Source organism: Ursus americanus, chromosome 30 (assembly GCF_024610735.1).
Source record: "Ursus americanus isolate L20-20 chromosome 30, mUrsAme1.1.p, whole genome shotgun sequence".
In the NCBI taxonomy this organism is placed as follows: Eukaryota; Metazoa; Chordata; class Mammalia; order Carnivora; family Ursidae; genus Ursus; species Ursus americanus.
The window spans coordinates 19,610,719-19,636,531 of NC_142156.1; the positions used below are offsets into that span (position 1 = coordinate 19,610,719).

The 25,813-nt window shown below is 44.8% G+C and overlaps 1 protein-coding gene across 4 annotated transcripts; it reads left to right on the forward strand.

Annotated features, from left to right (window-relative positions):
• The first annotated feature begins 838 nt into the window (after nt 1-838).
• On the forward strand, nt 839-25,377 carry TCTN2 (tectonic family member 2). Of its 4 annotated transcripts, XM_087857427.1 has the most exons (19): nt 839-1,040; nt 1,187-1,294; nt 1,779-1,855; nt 2,702-2,897; nt 4,468-4,536; nt 5,960-6,060; nt 8,554-8,750; nt 9,199-9,325; nt 10,121-10,262; nt 11,476-11,541; nt 12,319-12,453; nt 12,703-12,780; nt 15,623-15,703; nt 16,554-16,665; nt 18,957-19,063; nt 22,771-22,924; nt 23,666-23,791; nt 23,943-24,031; nt 24,270-25,377. In XM_087857427.1, exons 1-19 carry the CDS (start codon nt 959-961, stop codon nt 24,371-24,373), a joined length of 2,151 nt encoding a protein of 716 aa, XP_087713553.1. In that variant the 5' UTR covers nt 839-958; the 3' UTR covers nt 24,374-25,377. The 4 variants fall into 4 exon arrangements, with proteins under 4 accessions (XP_087713553.1, XP_045634686.1, XP_045634692.1 ...); XM_045778730.2 differs by lacking the exon at nt 4,468-4,536; XM_045778736.2 differs by lacking the exon at nt 4,468-4,536 and having other exon boundaries at nt 8,554-8,690.
• The last annotated feature ends 436 nt before the right edge of the window (nt 25,378-25,813 follow it).

Sequence of the window (25,813 nt, forward strand, 5' to 3'; positions counted from 1 at the left end):
TTTGGCATTTGCTGTTTGTCAGGCATCGTGCAGACATGGATCCTCTCAGCTAATCGGCATACCATCCCCCCTGAGAGCTAACAATGAGTGAAAATCTATGGAGTGCTTACTATATGCAAGACGTTGGTTTAGATTCATTAATACGTTACCTCATTTAATCCTCACACAATCCTGTCGGGGAGGGTCTGTTCTCTCCCTTTAGGGAGGTAAGGAAACTCAAGTTTGGAGAGGCTAGGTGAGCTGCCCCAGGCCATCTACCCCCGGAAAGACGGAGTAATCCCACAGCTACCTCAGAGCCTGCACGCTTAGTCACGGAACTGTAATAACGCGTGGGATGCTTTGAGGCTAAGGACCTAAGAGTTCAGATACTTTGGCATCGGTCCTAACGCTGCGCAAAACGTTTTGTGTTCTTTAAGATCTGCTTTCCGAGTGCTGACAGCTCAGTGCGGTAAAAACAACACAAAACTCTTCAAAAAACTGGGAGGATAATGAAAACAATTGAGCAGCGCTACACCATTACAGCAGTGCAGCCTCACCCCTTTTTGTCCTCCCAAAGTCCCCATAAAAATCAAGTTTATTAAGGATCGTGTTTAAGAAGCTAGTGTCCGTAGGCTTGCTCTTGCAGTGCGATGAATTAAATCTAGGCTGGGGAAGCTCTATTTAAACTGGACGCAGACTCTTGCTCTTTCCCGATCCCCTTGGGCGGAGGTACAAGGACGCAGGGCCTGTGGGCGGGGCCAGGATGCTGGGGCCCGGGCCGGGGGCGGGCTCTCTCGCTGTCCGCCCAATCATCGCCCGCCGCTCTCCAGGCCCGCGGCCGATTGGTGGTTGCCATAGCTCCGGTTGGCTTGACAAGATGGCGGCGGCAAGGCGGCGCGGGCCGGGTCTTCGGGTCTGGTGCTTCCCGGATTCTAAGGCGGGCGCGGTTCTGTGAAGCGAGCCCAGCCAGACGCCAGGCATGGGTTTGCCGCCGCCGGCGCCTCTGCTCTTGAGGCTCCTCCTTCTGCTGGGCTTCCTGAGGCCGCTGTGGGGGAACCTGGGTGTGTACCGCAGGACTGGGGCCTGCAGGCCGGGGTTGGGGGTGGGCGAGGAGTTTGGGGACGAGGCGTTTAAGGGACCAGACTTGGGACTCCTCCCGGAGTCCTTACAACTAGTAAGTCCGCCCTTCCCCTTCCTTCTCGCCTAGTTTTCATTCCTGCTTTCATCCGCATGACCGGCCCCGTGGTCAGTGCGTCCCTGGTCGGAGGCACCGAGGATGTGACCGTGTCCCTGGCCCTGCTGCAGGACAAGGAAGGTAAAGCGTCCGGCTCTTCCCGTGGGGAGGGTGGGGGGTGTTGGGCCAGGGCCAGGCCACCCAAGGAGCCCGGGAGGTGGCATCGCAGGAGGTGGCATCCCCGGGGTTCCCCAGCTGCCGTCCCCTGCAAAGTCGCCATGGGAGCAGGGATGGGGGCCTGCTGTGGACCAAAGAGGACCAACGGACAGGCTCAGGGAAAGAAAGCTTGAGACAATAATGGCTAGCACTTACTGAGCTATCTGTCCTCTGTGCTTTATATGCATCACCACATTTTCCTAGTAAGAACAGTAATATCCTTTCATGCCATTTAACAAATCAAGACACTACAGTTCAGAGAGGTTGTCACTCGTCCAAAGTTGCACAGCTTGTGAAGGGCCCAATCCTTGGCTTTGAAAAGGATTCCCTCCTAGGGAGCCTGATTCCAGCATGCACACCCTTAGCTGCTGGGCAACACTGCCTTGCATCCTAATCTTCTCTCCTATAGGATTATTGCCGGTTCCAGCTTGTGGACTGCTGACCAATGAGACAGGAGACTGGAGCTTGACTGTGACCCCCACTGTGGTAAGGCCAGAGGTCAAATGTTCTCAGTAGCACCTGTGGAAACCCACAGTTAGTGTTTCTGCAGTGCTGTCTTGGTTGAACATGATGTAGTGTTCTCTGTGCTTGAAACTACCATGAAACTGTGTGTTATCAGATCTAGTAGACACCTGCGCAGCCCAGAGGTGCTTATGCGAGGGTCAGGGGTCCTTGGACGACTTTCAAGAAGTTTAAGAACCCTCTGAAATTGTCTGTAACATTATGCGTGCATTTTTCTGGTGAGAGGGTTGCCAGCTTCCATCAGATTATCAGATGGATCTGTGACTCAAAAATCTTCATGAACCACTAAGCTCACCCAGTCTGAGCTTACGCTCAAGCCGGGAGAGAGGAAATATCTTCCATTTAATAAATGTTTTATTGAGTGCCTAGTATGTGCAAGACATCAGTTCTGGAGATAAAGGCTGAGAAAGGCAGACTTTGCTTGCATCCCAGGAACCGGGGACTGTTTTCACTGACTTTTTGTGTGTGCATTTAATGTTCTGCTGATATGCTGGTAGGATGATAAAGAAACTAAAAAGGTGCTGGACACACTGAGATAATTTATCACACAGACCTGTGTTTAGTCTTCTCTAACTATCCAAAAGTTGGTTGCCTTTCTGTTAAACGGAGGATTAGGAATCAGGGCTTGCATATTGCCATAGACTTAAGGGGTGGGATTGAACAGAATGATGTCATCTTTGTATACGGTTCTCCTTTTGTAAAGTGAACTGAGGCTGGTGCGTGATTTTATTATGTTTTCCATTATGTGTTCTTACAATGATTCGTGCTGTGTTGAGTCACTTTAAAAGGGACAGCATATTTTCCTTTCAGAATGCGTTGGATGTGACAGTGAGGTTGAAGAGGGGTCAGCAAAGGTGTTCCTCTAATGAGACGGATTCCTTCTCAGAGTCCCCATGTATGGTCCAGACTCTTCTGGTTTCAGCATCTCGCAATTCATCCTGTTTAGCCCATCTGCTCATTCAAGTGGAAATTTATGCCAACTCTTCTTTGGCCCATAATGCATCAGGTAAGAAAATCTTTGACAATCAAAACATTCATGCCAAACATTATCTGTTGGACTCTAAGCGTATGCCACGTAATCTGCTCTTGAGTCAGTCTTGCCCTCCTAAGCATACTTCCCTTTTGTTTAATTTTCTTACTTTAGAAATTTCCACTTTGTCCTATTTTACTTAGTTAAGATCTAGTTTGTTTTGCTCTACTGTTTGTATCCTTGGAGACTGCCTTTGAGGGAGAAAGTGAAGTTTGTTTCTGTGTATTGACACTTGTGACTCCATCTTAAAACACAACCAAAAACAAAAAAGCAAGGGAAAGATTAATGAAGGAGTTTACAAAGCAAACAAAAAACCCACAATAGATTTTCGGTGAAAGCATTTGGCCACCAGCTCCCTTTCCAGAGACAGCCTCTTAATTTATACTTATGGAAGTGCGTGGTATTCTCTTGTTTAAAAACAACACACACACACACACACACACACACACACACACACACACACACACTAATGACACACAATTTACTATTCTGTACCTTTCAAAAATAAATTCCATATAAATGTAGGTTCACCTCGTTCTTTTTAAGCTGCATAGCATTCCATTGCATAGCACTTCCAGCTTGTGACGTGTAACCAGCGCTGTAGCAGATGTCACCGCGCACACGTGTGTTTGGACTTGAAAATGGTATTGTGTTAGTCTCCCTTTCCCATGGCAGAGTTCTCAGAACAAGAGAACATAGGTGTGCCAGTGGTGAGGGGTCCACTTTGGTGCCACTGCCATGCTCCCTGTCTCCTGCACCCAGATCCGGCATCTCTTGCCTTTCCGGTCATCTGAGATGAAGGGAGATGGGTTCCTCCTTAGTAGCAATGGCCTGTCACTTTGAGACTCCCACGCCATGACTTCCCTCATCACAGCCCCTCACTGTGGTCCTCCTTGTGATTTTGAAAGTGGAGGAGGATGGGATAAGTCGAGGCAGTGCCATTCAGTGGGCCGCTCTGCCCTCTATGTTCTCGCACCGAAGGGTCTCCGAGATAAATCGCCAGCTGCAGAAAGCAGATGCAGATGGGTGCCTACAGCATGGAAGGAGAATATGTATTTATATTTGCATTAAGAAGTTCTGGAATGCTATCTGAGATGCCAACCACGGGAGACCATTTGGGGGAGTGATGTGCGAACAGGAAGGGGTTGGCTGTGAGGACTTCACCGTGTACCTTTTTTTAGATCCTCTTGAGCTCTTTGAACATGTGAATCTGTGACCTATTTAAAGGTTTTAAGTTTTGTTTTTAGAAGAAAAAACATTCTCTAATGTTTAAAATTCAGAATAAACCAACAAAATAATATCCAGTGGGTGCAAAAAACCCACTATGGGACGGATTAATGGTAGCTATACCATTCAAAGTGGTGGCTTTTTTTCTTTTAAAAGATATTGACTTGACTACATTTAGGTAATAAATAAAATTCATTTAAAAAATATTGACTACATTTAGGTAATATTTTAAAACATCTTTGTACAAATAGCCAAACTTAGGAAAATTAGAGTCTTTGTATATTGGTAATTATGAGATGTCCACTCTGACCCCATGAAGGTATGAAACATTTTGCACCCAGTCAGACAGAGCTCAGAACAAGAAAAAGGATGGAAGGACAGACAGGAGGTACGTGGTATGCCTAATAACAATGAAGCTAGCAAACGGCAGAGGAGACATATAGATAGATGCACAGACATCTATCTATATATCATATAGTAAAACCCTATTCTAAAATGCCTTGCTTCCGTCCCACGGGTTTGATTATACTGATGGTCAGAGCCTTGCCTGGTCTTAGTAACATAGTCTGTTAATCAGACCTTCTCATTTCTGACGCCATTGACATACTGGGGTTTACTATGTTGTAGCACAGACTCTAGTTAGCTGCTCTTTAGATGCTTCAGCTGTCATATCATTGAAGTTAATTGTACATAGAGTTTAAAGAAGTAGTCGCTACGTAGTTTTTCAAAATGTCCCAAATCCTAGGGCAAAAGTAAAATTCAAGGGGCGCTTGGGTGGCTCAGTTGGTTAAGCGTCCGACTCTTGATCTTGGCTCAGGTCTTGATCTCACAGTGATGAGTTTGAGCCCTGCAGTGGCCTCCATGCTGGGTGTGGAGCCTACTTAAAAAAAGGAAAATTCAGCAGACTGAAAATTTTACCTGGTACATTATTGCAGAGAAACTGGAAACATTACTCACTGGATTTTGAGTTAGGAGGTTGAAATGTAGTATACCATATTCCTTTTCCAATCCACATAAAAATTCTTAATTTCCCCCACACTTTCACACTTGAACCAGAACCAGGATGTGAAGAGTTGGTCTGCAGTGTGATGGGATATGAGGTTGAGCAGGCAGCATGATTAGATATAATCTTGCGGCCAGATAGGCCCCAGATAAGCTGTGTGAAGTGTCACCGTGGTTTCAGTTTTATCTGCTGGGGGAGGTAATGAATTTGAAGGAGTCAATGCTCAAGGTCCGTCGGTGTTACGAAAGGGATTGTTCAGCATATTGAAAAATAAAATCGGTGCCTTAACATTTGTCCCAACTTGTAAATTTTAGTCACTCGATTATCTTTAAGATCAACTGTGACTTTCAGTTTATCATAACTAGTGTATTTTCCTATATTTGGGTTTTTCTGGGAGTAGTAGATAACAGGCCTCAGATAGGGTTTACGCACAGCTCAGGGATTCCTTCGTGTGTCACATCTGGTCGTGGTGATTTGTACAACAATGGTTCAGCTTTCTTTCGAGTGTCAAAAAACGTGGCAGAGGGGCGCCTGGGTGGCACAGCGGTTAAGCGCCTGCCTTCGGCTCAGGGCGTGATCCCGGCATTTCGGGATCGAGCCCCACGTCAGGCTCCTCCGCTATGAGCCTGCTTCTTCCTCTCCCACTCCCCCTGCTTGTGTTCCCTCTCTCGCTGGCTGTCTCTATCTCTGTCAAATAAATAAATAATAAAAATCTTTAAAAAAAACAAAACAACAACAACAAAAAAACGTGGCAGTGCTCTGTCAGAGTGCTTCATTGCTGGACTTCTCTGTCGTTTGTACTTTTCAGAGAATGTGACTGTTATTCCCAACCAGGTGTATCAGCCTCTTGGTCCTTGTCCTTGTAATCTGACAGCCGGGGCCTGTGACATTCGCTGCTGCTGTGACCAGGTACGTCCTTTCTGATTATGGGTACAAGACCCTGTGTGGAACACCAGTAGGTCCCCATCCGTGGCTTTTTGAGGGACGGGCTTTGAAAACTAAGATTGGGTTTTGTGTTGCAGCTTGTTTTCAAATTGAGTGCTTCCTTGTCTAGTCCCGTCAGTCTAGTTTAGGGAAGGAAAAAAATGTATCTCTTCACATAAAGTCAAGATTGAGATGATTATGCGGAGAGGGTGGTTTTACTATCTTATTGAGAAGCGTCTGTGGAAAGAGGTAAAAAGAAAGGAAAATACATTGTTTCAGTGATTTTTTGGGGAACGCGTAGAGGTGCACAACCCTCACGACAATCCCATTTGAGAACGTTTCTGTCACTCCAGAAAGACCTCTTTGCCCCTCTGCAGTCTCTCCCGTGCCCGCTGCTCATCCCAGGCCCCTCTTCATCTGCGCTCTGGCTCTATGGATTGGCCTGTTCTGGACATTGCACGTAAGCGGATTCCGACAGCGCTTGGCCTTCTGTGTCTGGCTTCTCTCACTCCGCATCTTGTTTTCGAGGGTTCCACATTGTGGTGGGTGTCAGTGCTGCGTTCCTTTTTATGGTGGAGTCACATTCCGTTGCAGGGATGGACCACAGATTGCAGATCCGTTTATCAGATGGTGGACATTTGGATTGCTTTTGCTTTTTGGCTGTGATGAATAAAGCTCCTGTGAACATTTGTATGCAAGTGTTTGGACGTGGGTTTCCATTTCTGTCGGGTGTAGTACCTAGGAGTGGAACTGTTCTGGTCTGTGGCAGCTGTATGTTTAACCTTTTGAGGAATTGTTTTCCAAAGTGGCCACACCGTTTTACATTCCCAGTGGCAGTGTGGCAGTGTGGAAGGGTTGCGATTTTTCCCACGTCCTCACCTACATTTGTTACGGTAATCTTTTTGATTATAGCCGTCCTCGTGGGTGTGAAGTGGTATTTCATTGTGATTTTGATTTGCATTTCTGCAGTGGCAAGTGATGTTGAATATCTTTTCGTGCTTACTGGCCATTTGTATATCTTTGAAGAAATGTCTATTTAGACCCTTTGCCCATTTTTTAATTGGGTTGTCTTGTTGTTAAACTATAAGAGTTCATTATACCTTCTGGTTACTAGTCCCAAATCAGGTATGTGATTTGCAAAAAACGTCCCCCATTGTGTAGATTGTCCACTTTCTTGTTGGTGTCATTTGAAGCCCAAAAGTCTTGTAATTTGATGAAGTCTGATTCATCAATCTTTTCTTTTGTTGCCTGTGCTTTTGGTGTCTTAGCTAGGAAACCGTTGCCTGATCCAGGTCAAATGCATATTTCTAATCCTTTGCGATTTAAGAGGAATGAGAGACGTGGCACATTTACTGGGACCCCAATCACTCCCATTTGCGATTGAGCACATTTATGTCGTGATTGATTTTACAAAGCAGAAAAGGAAAGTTTAGGGCCTTCATTTATTTTGTAATTCTCATATAACAATTGTACTTATAATAATAATTGTATTTAATTAAAAAATACAGCACGTCATAAATCAGTATCAGTGGAAATGTCAAGATGGTGTTCTCTTCCTCTGTCTTCAGGACTGCAGTCGTGTGCCCGGTTTCTGACTTGACTTGTTTGTCATATTTGGTACTGACGTACACAGCACCAACCACGGGCCTTAGTCTTCTGGATCAGTGGTGTCTTCTGACAGCTGCTACTTACCACTTTAGGCACGATCAATTGTTTAATTTGAATTGTTCTTGTTTAAAATCTATTTTTCTACTGTCAGTAAACAAGGGATTCAGGACATAACTTTTAGCTCTCAGTGCTATATGAAACAGGGAAGAATATGGGTGAATAACCAAATACAGGAATCAAGTCACTTCTTGATGACATTAATTGGGGCGTGTTCTCATATGGTGAGGACCTTAAGGATTCTTACGGAGTTCAGACTGTTTGCCCTGACTCCAAATGTCTGTAGGTTTCTCTGGGTGGTGATGACAGTTAAAAAGAGGGACGTTTACTCTGTTTTATTCCCCATTTGGAGTCTATTCCAGATTATCTTCTCTTCGTACTGTTTTCTTTCTTTTTTCTTTTTCTTTGTCTCTTTCTCTTTTTTTCTTTTTCTTTTTCTTTTTCTTTTTCTTTTTCTTTTTCTTTTTCTGTTTGTGGGCATGTCTTACGTCCTGAGTAAGGATGTAGTTCCCTGGCAGGTTTGAAAGTCCTGACCTGGAGGCTCAGCAGGGAGTCGATGAGAGAGATTCTAGCAGGCTTTTACTTCCTGTGAGCCCTAAGCGCGAGCAGCCGGGACAGAGACTCCTGCTCCACGCTTCCTCAGCCTCCTCAGCCTCCTCAGCCTCCTCAGCTTCCTCAGCCTCCTCAGCCTCCTCAGCCTCCTCAGCCTCCTCAGCCTCCTCAGCCTCCTCAGCCGTGCGCTGCTCCCCGAGAGCGGACGCGGCGCCGCAGACGCCCCTGGGCGCTCCCCGCTCCTCTGCGTTTCCTTTCCAGGAGTGCTCGTCGGCTCTCACCGCGCTCTTCAGAGAGGCCTGTTTCACCGGCGCTTTCGGAGGCGACGTCAGCCCAGAGTCTGAGCACCAGTGCTCCGTGCAGCGGCGCCGCGGCGGCCCCGGCTGGTCCCCGTTGCTGTGCGTGCAGTCCTCGCCCGCCAACTCGCCCTTCCTGGGCTACTTCTACCACGGCTCCGTGTGCGTGCCCTCGGCCTCGCGTGCGCGGCCGGCCCGCCGCCTGCGGTCGCCTCTCGGGTCTAGACGTTCAGATACTCACGCGAGTGTACTTTGCGCGAAGCACTTGAAAGAACTGGGCCTCGCTGAAAAGAAACGGGTGACACCGCCCACAGTGAATCGTGATTCCCGGGCTTTGGGGAAGGCATGCGGGGCTCCCGCGGTCTTGCTTTTCTTTCTTGTACCTTTCCCTGGTGTCGGAATTGTACAGCTTTGTTATTCCTACTCTTCCTGAAGTAGAATTCATGTAGCATAGCGTTAACCACCAACCACTTTCAAGGGCACAACTCTGTGGCTTTTAGTCCACCCCTGATTTTTGTAATTAAAGAAGTAAAACAAAATTGAAAAGAAGAATTGTTTGTAGCAGATAATAGCCGCTGGTTTGGTGATGCTCCTTCCCATTGGTTCACAGGTCCGCTGCGCGGCGCGGGTCCTTTGAAGTGCATCTGCGTACTGACCCCAGAGACTTTTCGGACTTCGGTTACAGACAAGGAGATGCAGTCATGACCGCGGACAAGGCCTACCTGACCATCCCGCAGGTAAGAGTTTCCGTCTGAGTGTGCTGTAGGGCCCTTTAACATTTTTCCCCAGCCTGTTGTTAATTTAACTTCTGCTCTTAAAAATCTCAAGTTACTGATTTGTCTCCTGTGGACTTTCCAGGCACTCAACTCTTTGTGGTCTGTGGATTTTATTTTTAACAGTCCCTCTTAAATTAGCCACCGTTTTGCTAAATCTCAGAGTGAACTTACCAACCAAAAGACATTCTACCAATTTCCATGGAAATAACTACCATTCTGGACTTCTGTTAGTTTAACAGCCGATTTCTAGTAAGCTATAAGTATATAGTTTAATATAATATTCCAGAACTTTGAAAAATATCTCAAGGCCTTAGAGTTTTATGTGAAATCTTTATTTTTTTTTTTTAAGTCCAAAATCATGAGTAAAAATATTTGTGGGACGAAAACATGGGAGCCTTAACCATCTCTCTTCACTGTTCAAGGAATCCATTTTTATGGTTTTAACAAAAATCTAGTTGTCCCGAGGGAGAGAAAATGAAGTTGAATATAATCATGTTTCTGCAAAGTAAATGGAGCAGGCAGTTTTCTTCGTTTTTGTTCAATACTTCTACTCCTCAACCAGCGGCTTCCAGACTTTGATTAGCAAATTAACTAGATAGTTTATCTCTGGGTCATCTAGTCAGTGAACTTGTCGTTATTGAAACTGACCCAGCAGTAAGAGCAGGTTGCGGAAAGAATGCCCGTACGAGACGCTGACCTATATTTTATGATTTGAAGAGAGGCCATAGCCCTGCTGGGATTTCCCGTTACCCTCAGGTGTCCCTGGCTGGGCAGTGCATGCAGAACGCACCAGTGGCATTCCTTCAGAATTTCGATGTTCGGTGCACTACTAATTTGGAAGTATACCAAGAGCAAGATGGTATTATCAACGCGAAGATCAAGAGTGGTGCGGTAGGAGGTACGTTAGATTGGTTTGAGAAAAGAATGTGGGGCTCCCGGGTGGCTCATTCAGTGAAGCGACCAACTTTTGATTTCGATTCAGGTCATTATCTCAGGGTCATGGGATCGAGCCCCGAGTCGTTGTCGGGCTTCATGCTTGGCAGGACTCTGCTTCTCTGCCTCTCTCTCTCTCCCTGTGCCCCTTCTCTCTCTAAAAAGAATAAATAAATCTTAGAAAAAAAAGAGAACACATATCTGAGTGTCTACATAAACTGTGATCTCATGAGGATATAAATCACTTCTACTGGATCAACTTGAAATATTTCAACTGCCAATTAGGAGGAAAATGTTTTCTTCAGAAAAAGTCCAGTTCCATAGGGCAACACATTGCATATTTGTTCTTCTTTACACATGGAGGTAAAACTCACCTAACATAAAATTAACCCTGTTAAAGTGTACAGTTCAGTGGCCTTTAGTACCTTCACAGTGCTGTGCACTCACCCCCTCTGTTTAGTTCCAGAATATTTTCCTTCCCCTAAAGGAAACCCTGTACCCTGACCCCTAGTGACCACTCATCCCCTTTCTGTCTCTATGAATTTGTTTGTTCTGGGCTTTCCATGTAAGAGGAATCCTGTAATATGTGGCCTTTTGTGTCAGGCTTCTTTCACTGAGTGTCCTGTTTGCAGGGCTCATCCACGCTGTGCCACGGACCAGAACTTGCTCCTTTTTTATGGCTGGGTCCTCTTCCATCCTATGAATAGTTGTGCCACATATGGCGTCCATTCATCCTTTGATGGGCTTTTTGGCAGCTGTGGTTGTGCTGCTGTGAATGTGTGTGACTGTCTGTGTGGACAGTCTCTCTTGGCTGTTCACCCAGCTGTGGGATTGCCGAGTCACATGGCGATGTGACTTGCCGAGGAAGCAGCAAACCGCGTCTAGAGCGAGCACACCATCTTCCGTTCCCACTGGCAGTGGACCGCACATTTGTTCCTACAGGAGAGTAGCTCTCCGGATCACTGTCACTGACTGGAATCTCCTCCTCAGTCATTACCAGATGCCAAGAACAGCGGGATTCCCACAGGTGGCATCTGGGGAGTGGGAGAGACTTTGGTAGCTGGCACACAGGCCAAGCTCAGTTACCATAGTTGCCTGATAAGCTTTCCCTTGAATAAGTGAACATGAGCGTGTTGGGCCATGTCATCCCCGGGAGGCTAACTTCTGTATCTTTTCAGGCATCGTTACACCAAAAGTAATCTATGAGGAAGCAGCCGACCCAGACAAATACATCACCAGGACAGGTACTTGAATTAGCTCTTTTATGTCACCTCTACAGAAATATGTAGGTCATTTCTTAGAAGTAATATATAATCCTAGAGGAACATTGATTTTTATGAAGAATTTAAGGAACTTCACAACACTTAGAATTTTGTCTGCTCCACGTGTGGTTTGTTCCTTATTTCATCTTGTCTTGCTTCAGAGAGATCTCTGCCCCCTGGAGCCAGTTCCTCACAGCCCTGAGTTCTGTGGGTTCGGGGTCTGCAGGCTCCGGGGTCCCTGCTAGTTTTCAGGGCCTGGGAAGCTTTTCCGCAGTGTTGTTCAGGGAGCCAGCATGTACGCTTCTTGCTCTCTTTTCTTCTACTTTTTTGAAATAACTAAACTTTGCAGTTTTGATGCAGCCGAAGAAGTTATTCAGAGTTTGGCTAATAGTACCAGGATTTTTGTGGTTCATGAAGGATATCTGTGTTTCCTTACAATGTGTCGAAATTCTCAAATGTATTCATTCATCAGATCTTAGCAAAGTACCTACAATATAGTAGCGAGCTAGTGAGCAGGCCTCTGCTCCTAAGGGGCTGACATTCTGTAGTCCTTCATCTCTGATGAACATTCGACCGAGCATGTGCTCTGTATCGAGCTTTGAGCCACATTCTGGGGGTACGGAAATGGAAGGAAAGGGCAGAGCTCACCCAGGACATTGTGATGCTGTGGAGGAGGGGGCCAGTGCTGATTGATGGAGCCCATAACCGACCTGAACCCAAGGAGGGTCATTAATTTATGAAAGTATTTTTTATTCGCAGAAACACTTTTAAGCAATGAATCAGCCTCCAGAAACGTGATTGTGGAAGAACATTATATTTTCAGATGGAATAATAACACAATCAGCGAAATAAATGTCAAAATTATTAGGGCAGAAATTAATGCCCACCAGAAAGGTAAATTTGTTGAGGGCGGTGAGAATGTTTTGAGTTTAAAATATTTTTTTTCTTTCTCTAAGATTCTCATAATTATTACACGTAAAACTAAATCAGTCTTGTTTCTCATTTGTATTTGTGATTTAATAGAAAACGTTTTTTCCTTTTGCATGTCAAAATGTAATTATAAGGTAAAGAAAATAACACTATGGGGGATAATTTCCGTCGTGAAAGGGTGCACATTATATTTTTATTTTGTTTTATTTCTAGGGATCATGACACAGAGATTTACAGTTAAATTTTTAAGCTATAATAGTGGTGATGAAAAGGAATTTTCTGGAAATCCAGGTAAGACGATGTGTGTCAATTGCTGATCCTACAAACATTTTAATTCAATACTCTTGTACTACAATGATTGTAAGTCACTCTCTCCAATTTTAGTTTGGGACTCTAACCTTTCTCTTTCTCTTTTGTGACACTGCGTTCTTTTTCTGATAACAACTTTTTTTTTTACGTGAAGTGTCCTAGATAGTAGCAAGTTGTTGTAAATGCAAAACATTCTTTCTCTTTAGCTACTAGTCTTTTGAAAAAAAAAAAAAAAAGATAATGCCTTTGAAGTGTTGGTAAAATAAGCTTTTAGAGAACTAAGAAGCTATAGATGATGGGTTCCTAACCTGGGGTTTCATGGAGAGACTTCATGGGGACTGTGAACTTCCGGTCATGTTGTGTATTTTGTGATTATGTACAAATATAGCATCACATGATTTGTTGTATATTTGTTTGCTTCTTTAATTCGGTGTTGCCTCCTCAGCACCTGAAACAGTAGGGAGGACTGCACGTCCAACATGCCAGCTTCTAGCCACGCAATGTACATATGTGGAAATGATAATATTTGGATATTTTGAGTTGAATAAAATATATTATTCAAATTAACTTCATCTACTTTTTCTCTCTCTTTTTTTTTAATGGGGCTACCAGAAAAAAATTTTTAATGTCTAAAAAATTCTAAAAATGTGTCATATTTTAAAATCACATATGTGGTTTGCATTGTATTTCTGTTGGACAGCACTGACTTGGACCATAGTAGGTGTTCAGTGAGTGTATGTTGGATAAACTATCATTGTTTTTTAAAAACTTGTCCCTTACTTTTACTGTTCTTAATCAGGCGGTAAGTAACCATGAAGGAACAACTTTTTCAGGTTTTTTTTTTTTTTTTTTTTTTAAGATTTTATTTATTTATTTGACAGAGAGAGAGACAGCCAGTGAGAGAGGGAACACAAGCAGGGGGAGTGGGAGAGGAAGAAGCAGGCTCCCAGCGGAGGAGCCTGATGTGGGGCTCGATCCCAGAACGCCGGGATCACGCCCTGAGCCGAAGGCAGACGCCCAACGACTGAGCCACCCAGGCGCCCCAACTTTTTCAATTTTAAATAACTTTTTAGTTTGGATGATTTTCAATATTTGTATATATTGATTTAATAATGCATGATCCATTTTACATATATATATATTTCTTTTAAATGAGATTTTAGTGTACTTGTTAATGTGGAGTTTTGGATTTTATGGTTGGATTTCAAAGCAGGCTCCTGGAATTTAAGGGTTTTTATTTCATGATTTAATTTCACAGGATTTCTGAGAAACACCATCAGATTATGTGAAAAACGTTGACGCTCTTGTCAAAAAAAAATAAATTGCTTAGGAGCCAGAACCAATCAGTCCGTGAGATAGCCTGTGTATATGGCCATTCATTCTCTAGCACTTCACTTCTCTCTCTTGCATAGAGAACAATGCAAGAGAATTAATAAAGGTGTGCCGGACTCACAGGCACTCTAGAACTTTAGAGAAGTGGCATGTTGACTGTTCACCTCAAACTTCCCATCACTGAGGACCTGTGTGAAGTATCTCGTTTGTGTAGGTTCTGATCTCAGTGCTGGAAGAAAAGCAGAGTGACTCAGAGTTCTGCCCTCGGCAAGTTTCTATTCTGGGCTGTGTGGAGGAGATTGTACCTCGGCTGGGAATGGGAATGACCGGGGGCGGCCAGGGAGGCAGAAAAGAGCAGGTGGAGGTAGGCAGGGACAGGCCAGCGGCCCGAGGGGAGGCTGCTGATTCAGGAATGCTGAGAAGTAACGTGGGAAACACAAGCACTGTGCGTGAACCCTGATCGCATCTCGGTTTGTGAAAGCGGCTCTAAAACATGGTTTTGGGGACATAGGAAGAAATAGAAGTATGAACTGGATGTGATTTGATTGTAAGGAATTACTAATTTTCTTAGGAGAAATATTGGTATCATGGTTATGAAGAAGAATATCCTTCATTTCAGGGGACGTACGTTGGAGCTTTCGGAGGTGAAGTGTCAAGTCTACAACTTATTTTCGAAAGGTCTTGCCAAAAATAAATATGTATGTAGATGCTTATGTCATACAGAGAAGACCAATCAGGCTAGATATTCAGGGTTGCTGATTTTGGGTGGTATTCCTGTCAACTCTTGTGTACATGTGAACATTTTCATAATAAAAGGGTAGAAGCAGGGGCCCCTGGGTGGCTTACTTGGTTGGGCGTCGGCCTTCGGCTCAGGTCATGATCCCAGGATCCTGGGATCGAGCCCCTCATCAGGCTCTCTGCTCAGCGGGAGCCTGCTTCCCCCTCTCCCTGCTGCTCCCCCTGCTGTACTGTCTCTCTCTGTCGAATAAATGAATAATATCTTAAAAACCTTTAAAAAAAAGTGTGGAAGCAGTAAGGCAGACTAATGGGAGAGAATGGAAATAGGACCTGAATCAGGCCGGGGGCAGGGGTTTGGGGGGCAGACTGACTGCACGGTGTTCCATCGAAAGGTTACTTTGATGGAAGTCTCCCTTCAAAGCGCCTGGGACCGGCAGTAGTGATCACTCAGTGAGTACTCAGGAACTGGCCTGCTTGGGGGCGGGTTCCCAGCGTGAGGGGGCCGGGACTGACTACTGCCTGCCTGCTCGTTCCTTTTCAAATTTTATTTTCGAAACTTATTTAAAAAGTCACACAAATATCTTTGTTAAAAAAAACCAAAAGACAGCGTATGAAGATAGTTTCTTCTCTCAAGTGTGTTGACAAAGCTTTGCCTGTAGTTTCCTTTCGTTGTGTGTTCCTCTTTTATACTGTTTGATGAGGAGGAGTTGTGTTGGGTGAACTTCAGCTGCTTCTCATTATTGCGTCTGTCTAGGTTACCAACTTGGCAAGCCCGTTCGAGCTCTAAATACCAACAGGAGGAATAATGAGACGACTTTACACCTTTGGCAGTCGGGTAATCTGGTTTGGTAATATGGTTCGCTCTCAGATAAACTAGAATTGGAAATACTGCCTTATTTTGAATCTAATCAAGTAGTTAATCCCTTTAAATTCTGGTTGGTTTATTTAGCTGGAGGTGGGGGGAAGGGTGGAGGAGATCAGGCTTCTACAGCTGTTTTTTTGGTTTGTTTTTAAATTTAACGTTGTTTGCTCCCGAAGTGCTGGTTATTCATAAGAGAGATTTAAATATGGGGGCGCCTGGGTGGCTCGGTTGAGCGTCTGACTCTTGATTTTGGCTCAGGTCTCAAGGTCTCTCAAGGTTATATCTCATGAGATTGAGCTTTGAGTCCAGCTCCGTGATCAGTGGGGAGTCCCCTGGAGATTCTCTCCTTCCCTCCCCCTCTGCCCCTCCTCCCGTTCCCGCTCGCATGCTCTCTCTCTCTCTCTCAAATAAATAAAGAAAGAAAGAAAGAAATAAAATCTTTAAATATGGGGCTCGCTGGAGAGTCTCTTGTCATTGTTGCCTGTAGCCCAGGACGGTGCTAACTGGAGATGTGACCGTAACTTTGTTCCAAACAATGGGAATCTTTGCCTTGGTGGTGTGTGCCCGCATCTGCCAGAACGCATCAGCTCTCACGGTCAGCATAAACCATTGATCCTGGGCCAGGTGTTCTGATACAGAAAGGCGCCTTTGTTCAGCTTTGAAAGGATTAGAGTAACGATGACCTCAGTTCTTGAGAAAATTGGAAACTTTATTTCCAATAAAGTTTCAGAAAACTGTTTTCTGTTTGTTTCCAAGAACTTTGAAGTAAATCTTTACTTTCATTTAGCAAAAATAGTAAGAGGATAATCTTTTTATTTTCTAGCTGGAAGGGGTTTGTGTACATCAGCAACTTTCAAACCCATTTTATTTGGAGAAAATGCACTATCCGGATGTCTTTTAGAAGTTGGGATCCATGAAAACTGTACGCAGCTCAGGTGAGCGTATCATTGGCGAATCTACCTGCGTTTTGAGGGGTTCGCTTAAAATGAATTCACCACATGAATACTAGAGGCAACACGAATGTGAAACATTACAGTCTGCGTAACGAACGTGTGTAAGTGATAGTGGACAGTATGTACGGTTTCTTTAGAACTGATTCAGGGGCGCCCGGCTGGCTCGGCCGGTTAAGCATCTGACTCTTGATCTCAGCCCAGGTCTTGATCTCAGTGTGGTGAGTTTGAGCCCAGTGTTGGGCTCTATGCTGGTGTGGAGCCTACTTAAAAAAAAAAAAAAAAAAAAGAATTGATCTGAAGATCAATAGAAGGGAAAATAGAGTTCTTTCTTGGGACTAGAGCCCTTTCATCCATATTTATGCAGTTGCTCAGCTGAACTGGGTTCCTCGTTAGACCCCAGTACCCCTGGAAACATAAAAAGGGCACGAGGCAGATAGAATTTTTGTGATTAACATTTACAGAATACCTAAGCCTTGTTACATGGTGTGTAAAGAACTTTGCACCTAATAGTCTGGGTGGCATTTGCAAAGGGTGTTTATGGGTGTGCATATACATTCACATTTTTTTAAATTGAGGTGAAATTCATATAATGTAATTAATCATTTTAAAGTAAATAGTTCGGTGACATTTAGTGCATTCATGGTGTAGTACAACCATCACCCCTATTTAGTTCTAAAACATTTTCATCTCTGCAGAAGAAAACCTGTACCCATTAACTATCCCTCCCTGTTCTCCCCTCCCCTGGCCCCTGGCAACCACCAATCTGTGTTCTGTCTCTAGGGACTGACCTATTCTGGACATTTCATATAAATGGAATCCTACAATAGGTGACTTTTTGTGTCTGGCATCTCCAGCTCAGCTTAATGTTTTCGAGGTCTGTCCGTGCTATAACAGCGGTCAGTTCCCCTTTGTGACTGAATTCCGTTCCACGTACGGCTGTACTCCATCTTGTTTATCCATTCAGCCGTCAATGGACATTTGAGTTGTTTCCAGCTTCGGCTGTTGAACAGTGCTGCTATGAACGTTCATGCGCCAGTTTTTGTTTGAGTCCCTGCTTTCAGTGATTTGGGGCGTATACCCAGGAGTGGAATTGCTGGGTCATATAGTAATTAGATGTTTAATCTTTTGAGGAAACACCACATCATTTTCAGGGGCTGCACCATTTTATGTTTCTACCGGGAATGTGACACCTCCCAACACTGATTAGTTTCTGTTGTTTTGATAGTTGCCGTCCTAGCAGGTGTGAAGTGGTATCTCCTGGTGATTTTTAATTGCATACATTCTTACCCCCATTTCATCTATAACACATCCTGAGAGGGGAGTCGGGAAAAGATGGGGGAGGCACTAAGCAGGGAAGTAGACTGCAGGCGTAAGTTACCAGCAAGGCTCTTGGTCGTGGGGAATAAGGCTGGAGTCTGCGGAGTCTTTCCCTTGCGGTTCATAAGGTTTGTACCTGCCAGTGACATCACCGGAAAGGAGGGATGGTAAGTTCCAATACTTTTTTTTTTTTTTTGAGAGGGAGAAGGAGAGAGAGAATCCCAAGCAGGCTCCACACCTTTCACGGGCACAATGCAGGGCTTGATCTCACACCCCTGAGATCATGACTGGAGCCAAAATCGAATCAGGTGCTCAACCAACTGAGCCACCCAGGCACCCGCTAAGTTGCAATTTTTAAAAAAGATTTTATTTATTTATTTGACAGAGAGACAACCAGCGAGGAGGGAACACAAGCAGGGGGAATGGGAGAGGAAGAAGCAGGCTCCCAGTGGAGGAGCCTGATGCAGGGCTCAATCCCAGAACGCTGGGATCACGCCCTGAGCCGAAGGCAGACGCTTAACGACTGAGCCACCCAGGCGCCCCCGCTAAGTTCCAATTTCATCTTATGGCTCAAAATTCTAGCTAAAATATTTAGGTTCCTTTTGCTATTGGATCACTTGGCCTGTAAATTTATCCTGGTAACTTGGTACGTGATCTATGTACCTCCCAAGTTTTATGACACTCAGTGGAGTCTGTAAACTACATGATACCAACATAAATTACTAACATTTAAAACCCAAAGTAAAAGCTTGCTTCTGTATGTCTTCCCCTGGTGGCTTGGGTCCGTCCTGGAAAGGCCATCGAAGAGAATGCGGACGCCCAGCCAGCTTTTAATGCCACTTCCTTGGGCAGTTTTTATGTAGGCCCCCAGCAAGCACAACCTGGACGCTCCCTGGAAGGGACTTCAAGATGAGAGCCGCTAGCCAGGCGCTGAGAAATGTCTTACTCTCTCGCAGGGACAATGCTGTTGAACTACTTGACTCATTAATACGAGCAACTCATGTTGCAACGAGAGGCAACTCTGATTACAACGACCCTAGTGACGGCTGGCTCGAGATAATCCGTAAGTCACAGCTGCAGAGATGAGCAGCGCCTAGCTTGTTGCTGGGAGTGCCTGTGCTGGCTGTGCGTGGGAGCCCACGGGGCGGGTCTTCGTTCTTCGCTGCGGCTCAACTGACGTTTGTTTAGAGGTCAGCGCTCTGGGCAGCAGGCTCTTACATCCTTTACCTCTTACTCATGATGCCTTTTTTGGTTTTTTTTTTTCTTTTTAAAGATTTTATTTATTTGACAGAGAGAGAAACAGCCAGCAAGAGAGGGAACACAAGCAGGGGGAGTAGGAGAGGAAGAGGCAGGCTCCCAGTGGAGCAGGGAGCCTGATGTGGGGCTCAATCCCAGGACCCTGGGATCATGACCCGAGCCGAAGGCAGACAGACACCCAACCGACTGAACCACCCAGGCGCCCCTCCTTTTTTTTTTTTAAGAGGAAATCCACATGAAGTTCAGAGTCCCCAGTTGTTTTATGAGCTAACAGCTTTTGTAAAAGGAAGTCTAAATGAAGATTGAAGATTTTCAGTGTGTTTCAGTTTGCATTGCTGTTTTCGATTGCCAGGGATATGGGCAATCGAGACCGGACTTTGTAATTTGTAAAAGCAATGTTGTTAATTTAAAATAAGGTGACTGAAAAGATGATACTGAGTGAAAGAAGCCAGACAGACATGACCACGAACTGTACAGTGCCACGTGTTGGAAATGCCCAGAACAGGCAGATCTGTCGCAACAGAGAGCAGATGGGTGGTCGCCAGGGTCTGGCGCAGGTGGGACCAAGTGAGGCGTGACTGGTAATGGATACAGGGTTTCTTTCTGGGGCAATAAAAATGGAATTTGGTGATGGCTGCACAGCTCTGTGAATATACCGAAACCATAGAATTGTACACTTTAACTGGGTGGATTGTATGGTGTGTGCATTGTGTCTCAGGACCGCCGTTAGAACAGAAAGAAGTGAAGGTGTGGCAGATAAGGACAGCCGGCCCCACCCAGGCCGGTTAGAAAGGCTGGAGTCCTGTGCCTTTGGGCGGAGGCATTTGCAGCATCGGGCTCGCAGGGGATCCAGTGCGAAGAGGTGGAGTGCGTGTGGCCCAGGCAGTAGCCGTGAGCCACGCTTACCTGCAGGTAAATCCACAGCAGGCCCGGGTTCACTGCCAGTCGGAAACTGGCCTTTGTGCTGCAGCTCACTCAGCTGTCAGTGCAGAAGCCCGAGGGCTCAGTGGGTCGTGGCAGAGCTGGAACCCAAACCCAGGCTTCCAGCCTCTTTGCTGGCTCCCTAGCTGGCAAGTCGGGGAATCTTGAGTGTGGAAATGTGCCAACAGAAGGAGAGCTTCTTCTAGTGCTCTAATTAATGGCATTGCCTTTTGGGGCCAGAAAAAGCGACTTGGCTCTGCAGCATCTGCTGTCCTAAGTCGCCTCCTGTCACTGAGGGTCCTGCTGTGCCCCTCCCCTCTGCCCGGCTGGTGGGAAGCAGCTTTTCGAATCCTGCTGTCTGTACTACCTTAGGTTACTTCCGCTCAGCAGCCTGGAATTCACACGGAGGACCATCCAGACATGTGCCTGCACTCTCCTCGCCCCTTGTAGTTTGGTTTGGATCATTATGACACCCCAGTCCCCTGCCCTCTTTGGGTGGTGAGGGATCATGTAATATGTCTGTGGGCTGGAAGGGCCCCATATCACTCTCTGACTTTGGGAGGGGTCCTGGGGGCCATGGGGCTCTCAGGCTGTGATTCACCGATCCTCCTGTGCCCCGCGCTCGAGTCACTAGGCCCAGAATTAGGTCCTCATTTGGAAATAGAAACCAGAGGTTGGGGCTTTTCAGCCCCTGGGCTTTGCCACGAGGCCGGCTGGATGGGCTGTGGCATGCCTGAGGGTGGAGGGAAGGGGTCAGTGAAGCACCTGAGGAGTAGAAAGAACGGGAGGTTTCAAGAAGGAGAACCCCAGGTGGTTACATGAGAAGTATGAGGTGATGACATTTTGTTGCCTGCGAGGTGAGAGCAGTTGGCTTCTGTGTCCTGTCTAAGCCAAGACCAGTCTTTTTTTTTTTTTTTTTTTTTTACAGTTTCTTTTTTTTTTTTTAATTAATAATGATTTTTTATTATATTATGTTAGTCACCATACAGTACATCCCCGGTTTTCGATGTAAGGCTCGATGATTCATTAGTTGTGTATAACACCCAGTGCACCATGCAATATGTGCCCTCCTTACTACCCATCACCGGTCTATCCCATTCCCCCACCCCCCTCCCCTCTGTAGCCCTCAGTTTGTTTCTCATAGTCCATAGTCTCTCGTGTTTCATTCCCCCTTCTGATTACCCCCCCTTTCTTTATCCCTTTCTTCCCCTACTGATCATTCTAGTTCTTATGTTCCATAGATGAGAGAAATCATATGATAGTTGTCTTTCTCTGCTTGACTTATTTCACTAAGCATTATCTCCTCCAGTGCCGTCCATGTTGTAGCAAATGTTGAGAACTCATTCTTTCTGATTGCTGAGTAATATTCCATTGTATATATGGACCACAACTTCTTAATCCAGTCATCTGTTGCAGGGCATCTCGGCTCCTTCCACGATTTAGCTATTGTGGACATTGCTGCTATGAACATTGGGGTGCATATGGCCCTTCTCTTCACTACGTCTGTATCTTTGGGGTAAACACCCAGTAGTGCAATGGCTGGATCATAGGGTAGCTCAATTTTTAACTTTTTAAGGGACCTCCACACGGTTTTCCAGAGTGGCTGTACCAACTTGCATTCCCACCAACAATGTAGGAGGGATCCCCTTTCTCCACATCCTCTCCAACAATTGTTGTTTCTTGCCTTGTCTATTTTTGCCATTCTAACTGGCGTAAGGTGGTATCTCAGTGTGGTTTTGATTTGAATTTCCTTGATTAAGCCAAGACCAGTCTTGATCCTGGTTGATAAATAGAAGAGATGTCGAACATGTGGATCGAGGAGGAGGAAGTTGGAAGTCATAAACTGTCACCAACTTTCAAGTCCCTCCAGTAGTTCCCTCACAACTTGCCACTCGCCTCCTGTAGTTACTAATTTCTTAGTTTTATTCTCTACCATCGTGTTACTCTATGGCGACACAATAGGAAATTGCGTCTTCACTATTTAATCCACACTAACTAAAGTAGTTAGCTTGGATTTTAAATGTCTTAGACGGCTCGTACTAGAATAGCGCCGGCACGGGCTCAGTCTCGTGGCATTTTACTACAGTTGGATGGTATTTCTGCTAAAACTCTGGGGGAGCTTGGAGGTTGGGAACTGAATCAGGACGTCTGGTTTTATTATGTGGGTCTGGGATTTTAAAGTTCCGGTGACTGAGTTAACAGACAAGGAAACATTTTGAACACGAGAGCCAGCACTGTTAAGGAGTGACGATACCGAGAGCCTGTTAGAGACGAGAGATGCGTTAATGTGATTCCTGTCTAACATTTCTCATTTCCCCCCCTGTATCATGGCACTGTAGGAAGACTTACTCTTCTTTCCAAAATGCACAACGGGTGGGGCACCTGGGTGGCTCAGTCATTAAGCGTCTGCGTTCCGCCCAGGGTGTGATCCTCTGCTGGGAGCCTGCTTCTCCGTCTCCCACTCCCCCTGCTTGTGTTCCCTCTCTCGCTGGCTATCTCTCTCTCTGTCAAATAAATAAATAAAATCTTTAAAAAAACAAAACCAAAACAAAACAAAAAAACCCCAAAATGCACAACGTGATATTTCTGTAGGTGCAGATGCCCCTGGTAGAGGTGCAGACCCGCCTGTCAGTGTGAGTGGCATCTGCGTGGATATCCCTGCCCGACTGCATATCCGCATCCTCATCTCAGATGCTGGTGCCGTGGAAGGGATTACTCAGCAGGAGATTCTTGGCGTAGAGACAAGGTATGACTGCATCTTGGATAAGTGTAGTTTAGAGAGAGTCAGTAAATTTGCTGGTGCTCCAAAGAGTAGGGAAATGCTAATGTGCAATTTGATTGTTTATTTATGAATTGCAATTATTAGCAACATGAGTATGTGGATAAATGAAATATGTTATCATCTAGGTGTATAATGGTAGCTTGTTCTCACAAGTATTTATAAAGCTGTGGAAGGGATTCTGCACGGTCTATCGGGGTACAAAGACGAAATCCGGGGACATAATAATCCATGCATACCGAGTAGGGAACACTGTGGGGAGGGGGTTTCCCCAAGGGGAAGCTGGGGTGCAGTTGCCAGAAGAAAGGGGATGGGATGCTGGATAGGCAGAAACCACTGATGTTAACCACCAAACGCGGCTGGTAGCACTGTTCTGAGAGTGATGCGGTGTGTGCCTGCAAGATGCGTTTAAAGCACCTTCGTGCTCCGCCCAGCACCTGGAAAACCCTCCAAGATGGCTAGCTGCTGCTGTTCTTATCATATTATTATTGTAGTGGGGTGATCGGCCTGTGAGGTTCACCATGCTACTCTGTCTCCTTGTGCCTATGTTGGAAAGTTTACATTGCCCAAAGGGGGAAAAAGAACTAATAGAATTTGAACCTTCTTTAAGAGAATCCCAATTTATATCGTTGCTGTCAGTTCCCTGATGCTCTTAACAGACTAGAAACGAGTGGTGGATATGTTACCTGCATAATCTTTTCCTCCCAGGTTCTCTACAGTGAACTGGCAGTTCCAATGTGGGCTTACTTGTGAGGATAAGGCCGACCTTTTCCCTGTCAGTGCATCGGTCCAGTTTATTAAGATACCTGCACAGTTACCCCGCCCACTGACAAGGTAATCCGGTTGACAACCTTGTTGATGTTATTAGGAAGCAGAAAAACATATACTCAAAAATAAGAAGTTTATTTCTTTAATTAAGTTTCGATGCATTTCATCAAAAGTGTGCTTTGTTGTGCCTATTGTAATCTTCTAAAATGTTTCCTAGATTCCAGATCAATTTTACAGAGTATGACTGTAACAGAAATGACGTGTGTTGGCCGCAACTTCTATATCCATTGACCCAGTATTATCAAGGTAGAGTAAAGCAGATTTCTGGAAGGATTATCATTATGTTTTGCCAATTAAAATATTTTTAAAAAATATGTATGTGTCACAGAAAACTTAAAACACATAGAAAGAGTTTTAAATGATTTACTAATAAGGTTGCCACTTAAGAGCGATCACTATTACTTTTTGGCTTATTTCTACCTAAATAATTACCAAAAAATTTAAGAAATAAGAATTGTGCTTCATTTGGTTCATTTTCTTGCAGGGGAGCCTTATTGTCAGTGCGTGGCCAAGGGCTTACTATTGGTATCCTTCTTCATGTTAGCTGTGTTCCTCAGTAACCCCTGGGCCAGAATGTGCAAAGCTTGAAATTCATCTGCCACCTGACCTCCTACAGACCACAGACTTTTGCTTCAGTGATTTGTCGTACTCCTGTGTGCGTGCCTCTCTGTAAAATTGTAATAAATGCAGTGCTTTATTTTTGTAGAATTTTTAAAAATTAAGTGCACTGCGAATTTAATTCACATGTGTAACCAGATGTACAGAGCAATGCAGAATTAGACATTCTCATCGCTGGACCAGACTGAGCAAAATGCACAAGAGGGTCAACTGTGTAAATAAACGTTATTAGAAGCTTTAGTGGATCACAGGTTACTAAAGTCACAGGAGTTTCAGTCCACATATGTTATTCTTACCTTAGAAAGTTAGTATTGTCTTCAAATTTTTAAATATTCCCGATGAATTGGTTGGTTAATTTCCTCTATTCCAAAGAAAGAATTAAAAATTCAGGAAGCCTTAAAAATGTACATACTATAAGATGTATGTATTATTTTGTATATATACACAAAATAAATTGACGAGCGAAGATGTGGAGGCTGAAGGAGGGAAAGTAATATTGGGAGGAGAGTAAAACAAAACCAGGAGGGGAGGTCAGCACAAGTATGATTAGATACAGAAATCATAGACCCATGGATTTAAGATAAGCTGGTTTGCAGTGAAGCATCGGTTTTCTTAGTTGAGGCTTGAGAGAAATTCCTCTTGTGGCCCCTTACGAGGGGATAGACAGCATGATGCAGGGGTGGGTGGGGGCGAATGGTTGTCAACCACATCCAGATCGTGGCCACATGGCAAATCTCTGCATTTTCTTTGTGGACTAGACAAATTTAGTCATGTTTCAGGCAGAATTTGTACACGGCCAGTAAGCCTAATTTTGAAAAGTGATTGTCTTCCCTTTCACACTCTGATGGAATTCCTCATGCCTCCTGACTTCCCGGATACGTGAATTGTGTTGTTGCATTTTCCAGTGTAAATCTGTAAACCCGGTTCTATTTTTTACTGATTCATATTAAACATATAACTAGTGACAGACAGAAGTTTCTCCCTCGCGTGCCACTATATGTACTGCATTGAGAAATACTGGATTCCTCCCCTCCTGCTTCTCTTTTTCTTTCATTTGGATCTCTATGGTGAGAAGTGATCACACCCTATAGAAGGAGTAAAACAATTGTCTTTTGTCAAAGAAAAGGAAATACCCACTGATCAGTTAATAGTAATGATTCAGAAAGTCTTTCTATGGCAGTTCATATAACTAGCTCTGGAAAATTAATTTAAAATTTTCAAATGACAGGTAATTGAGCCTGATTTTGTGGGCTTTGTTAGGATGACTTGTAGTTAAGAGGGGAAAAGCTCACTTTGGCAGAAGAATGGGATCTGAGGGACATGTTATATGGTTTTAACTTTTCTAAGATTATACATTCATGTATGCATTTGAGAAATATTTATTGAGTGGCTACTACATGCTGGGCCCTG

Bases quoted from the DNA above. Each gene is read 5' to 3' on its own strand.
- TCTN2 (XM_087857427.1), top strand. From the start codon at position 959: ATGGGTTTGCCGCCGCCGGCGCCTCTGCTCTTGAGGCTCCTCCTTCTG. The intron at 1,041-1,186 runs GTGTGTACCGCA...CTTCTCGCCTAG, and splicing joins GCCGCTGTGGGGGAACCTGG to TTTTCATTCCTGCTTTCATC. The intron at 24,032-24,269 runs GTAGAGTAAAGC...ATTTTCTTGCAG, and splicing joins ATTGACCCAGTATTATCAAG to GGGAGCCTTATTGTCAGTGC.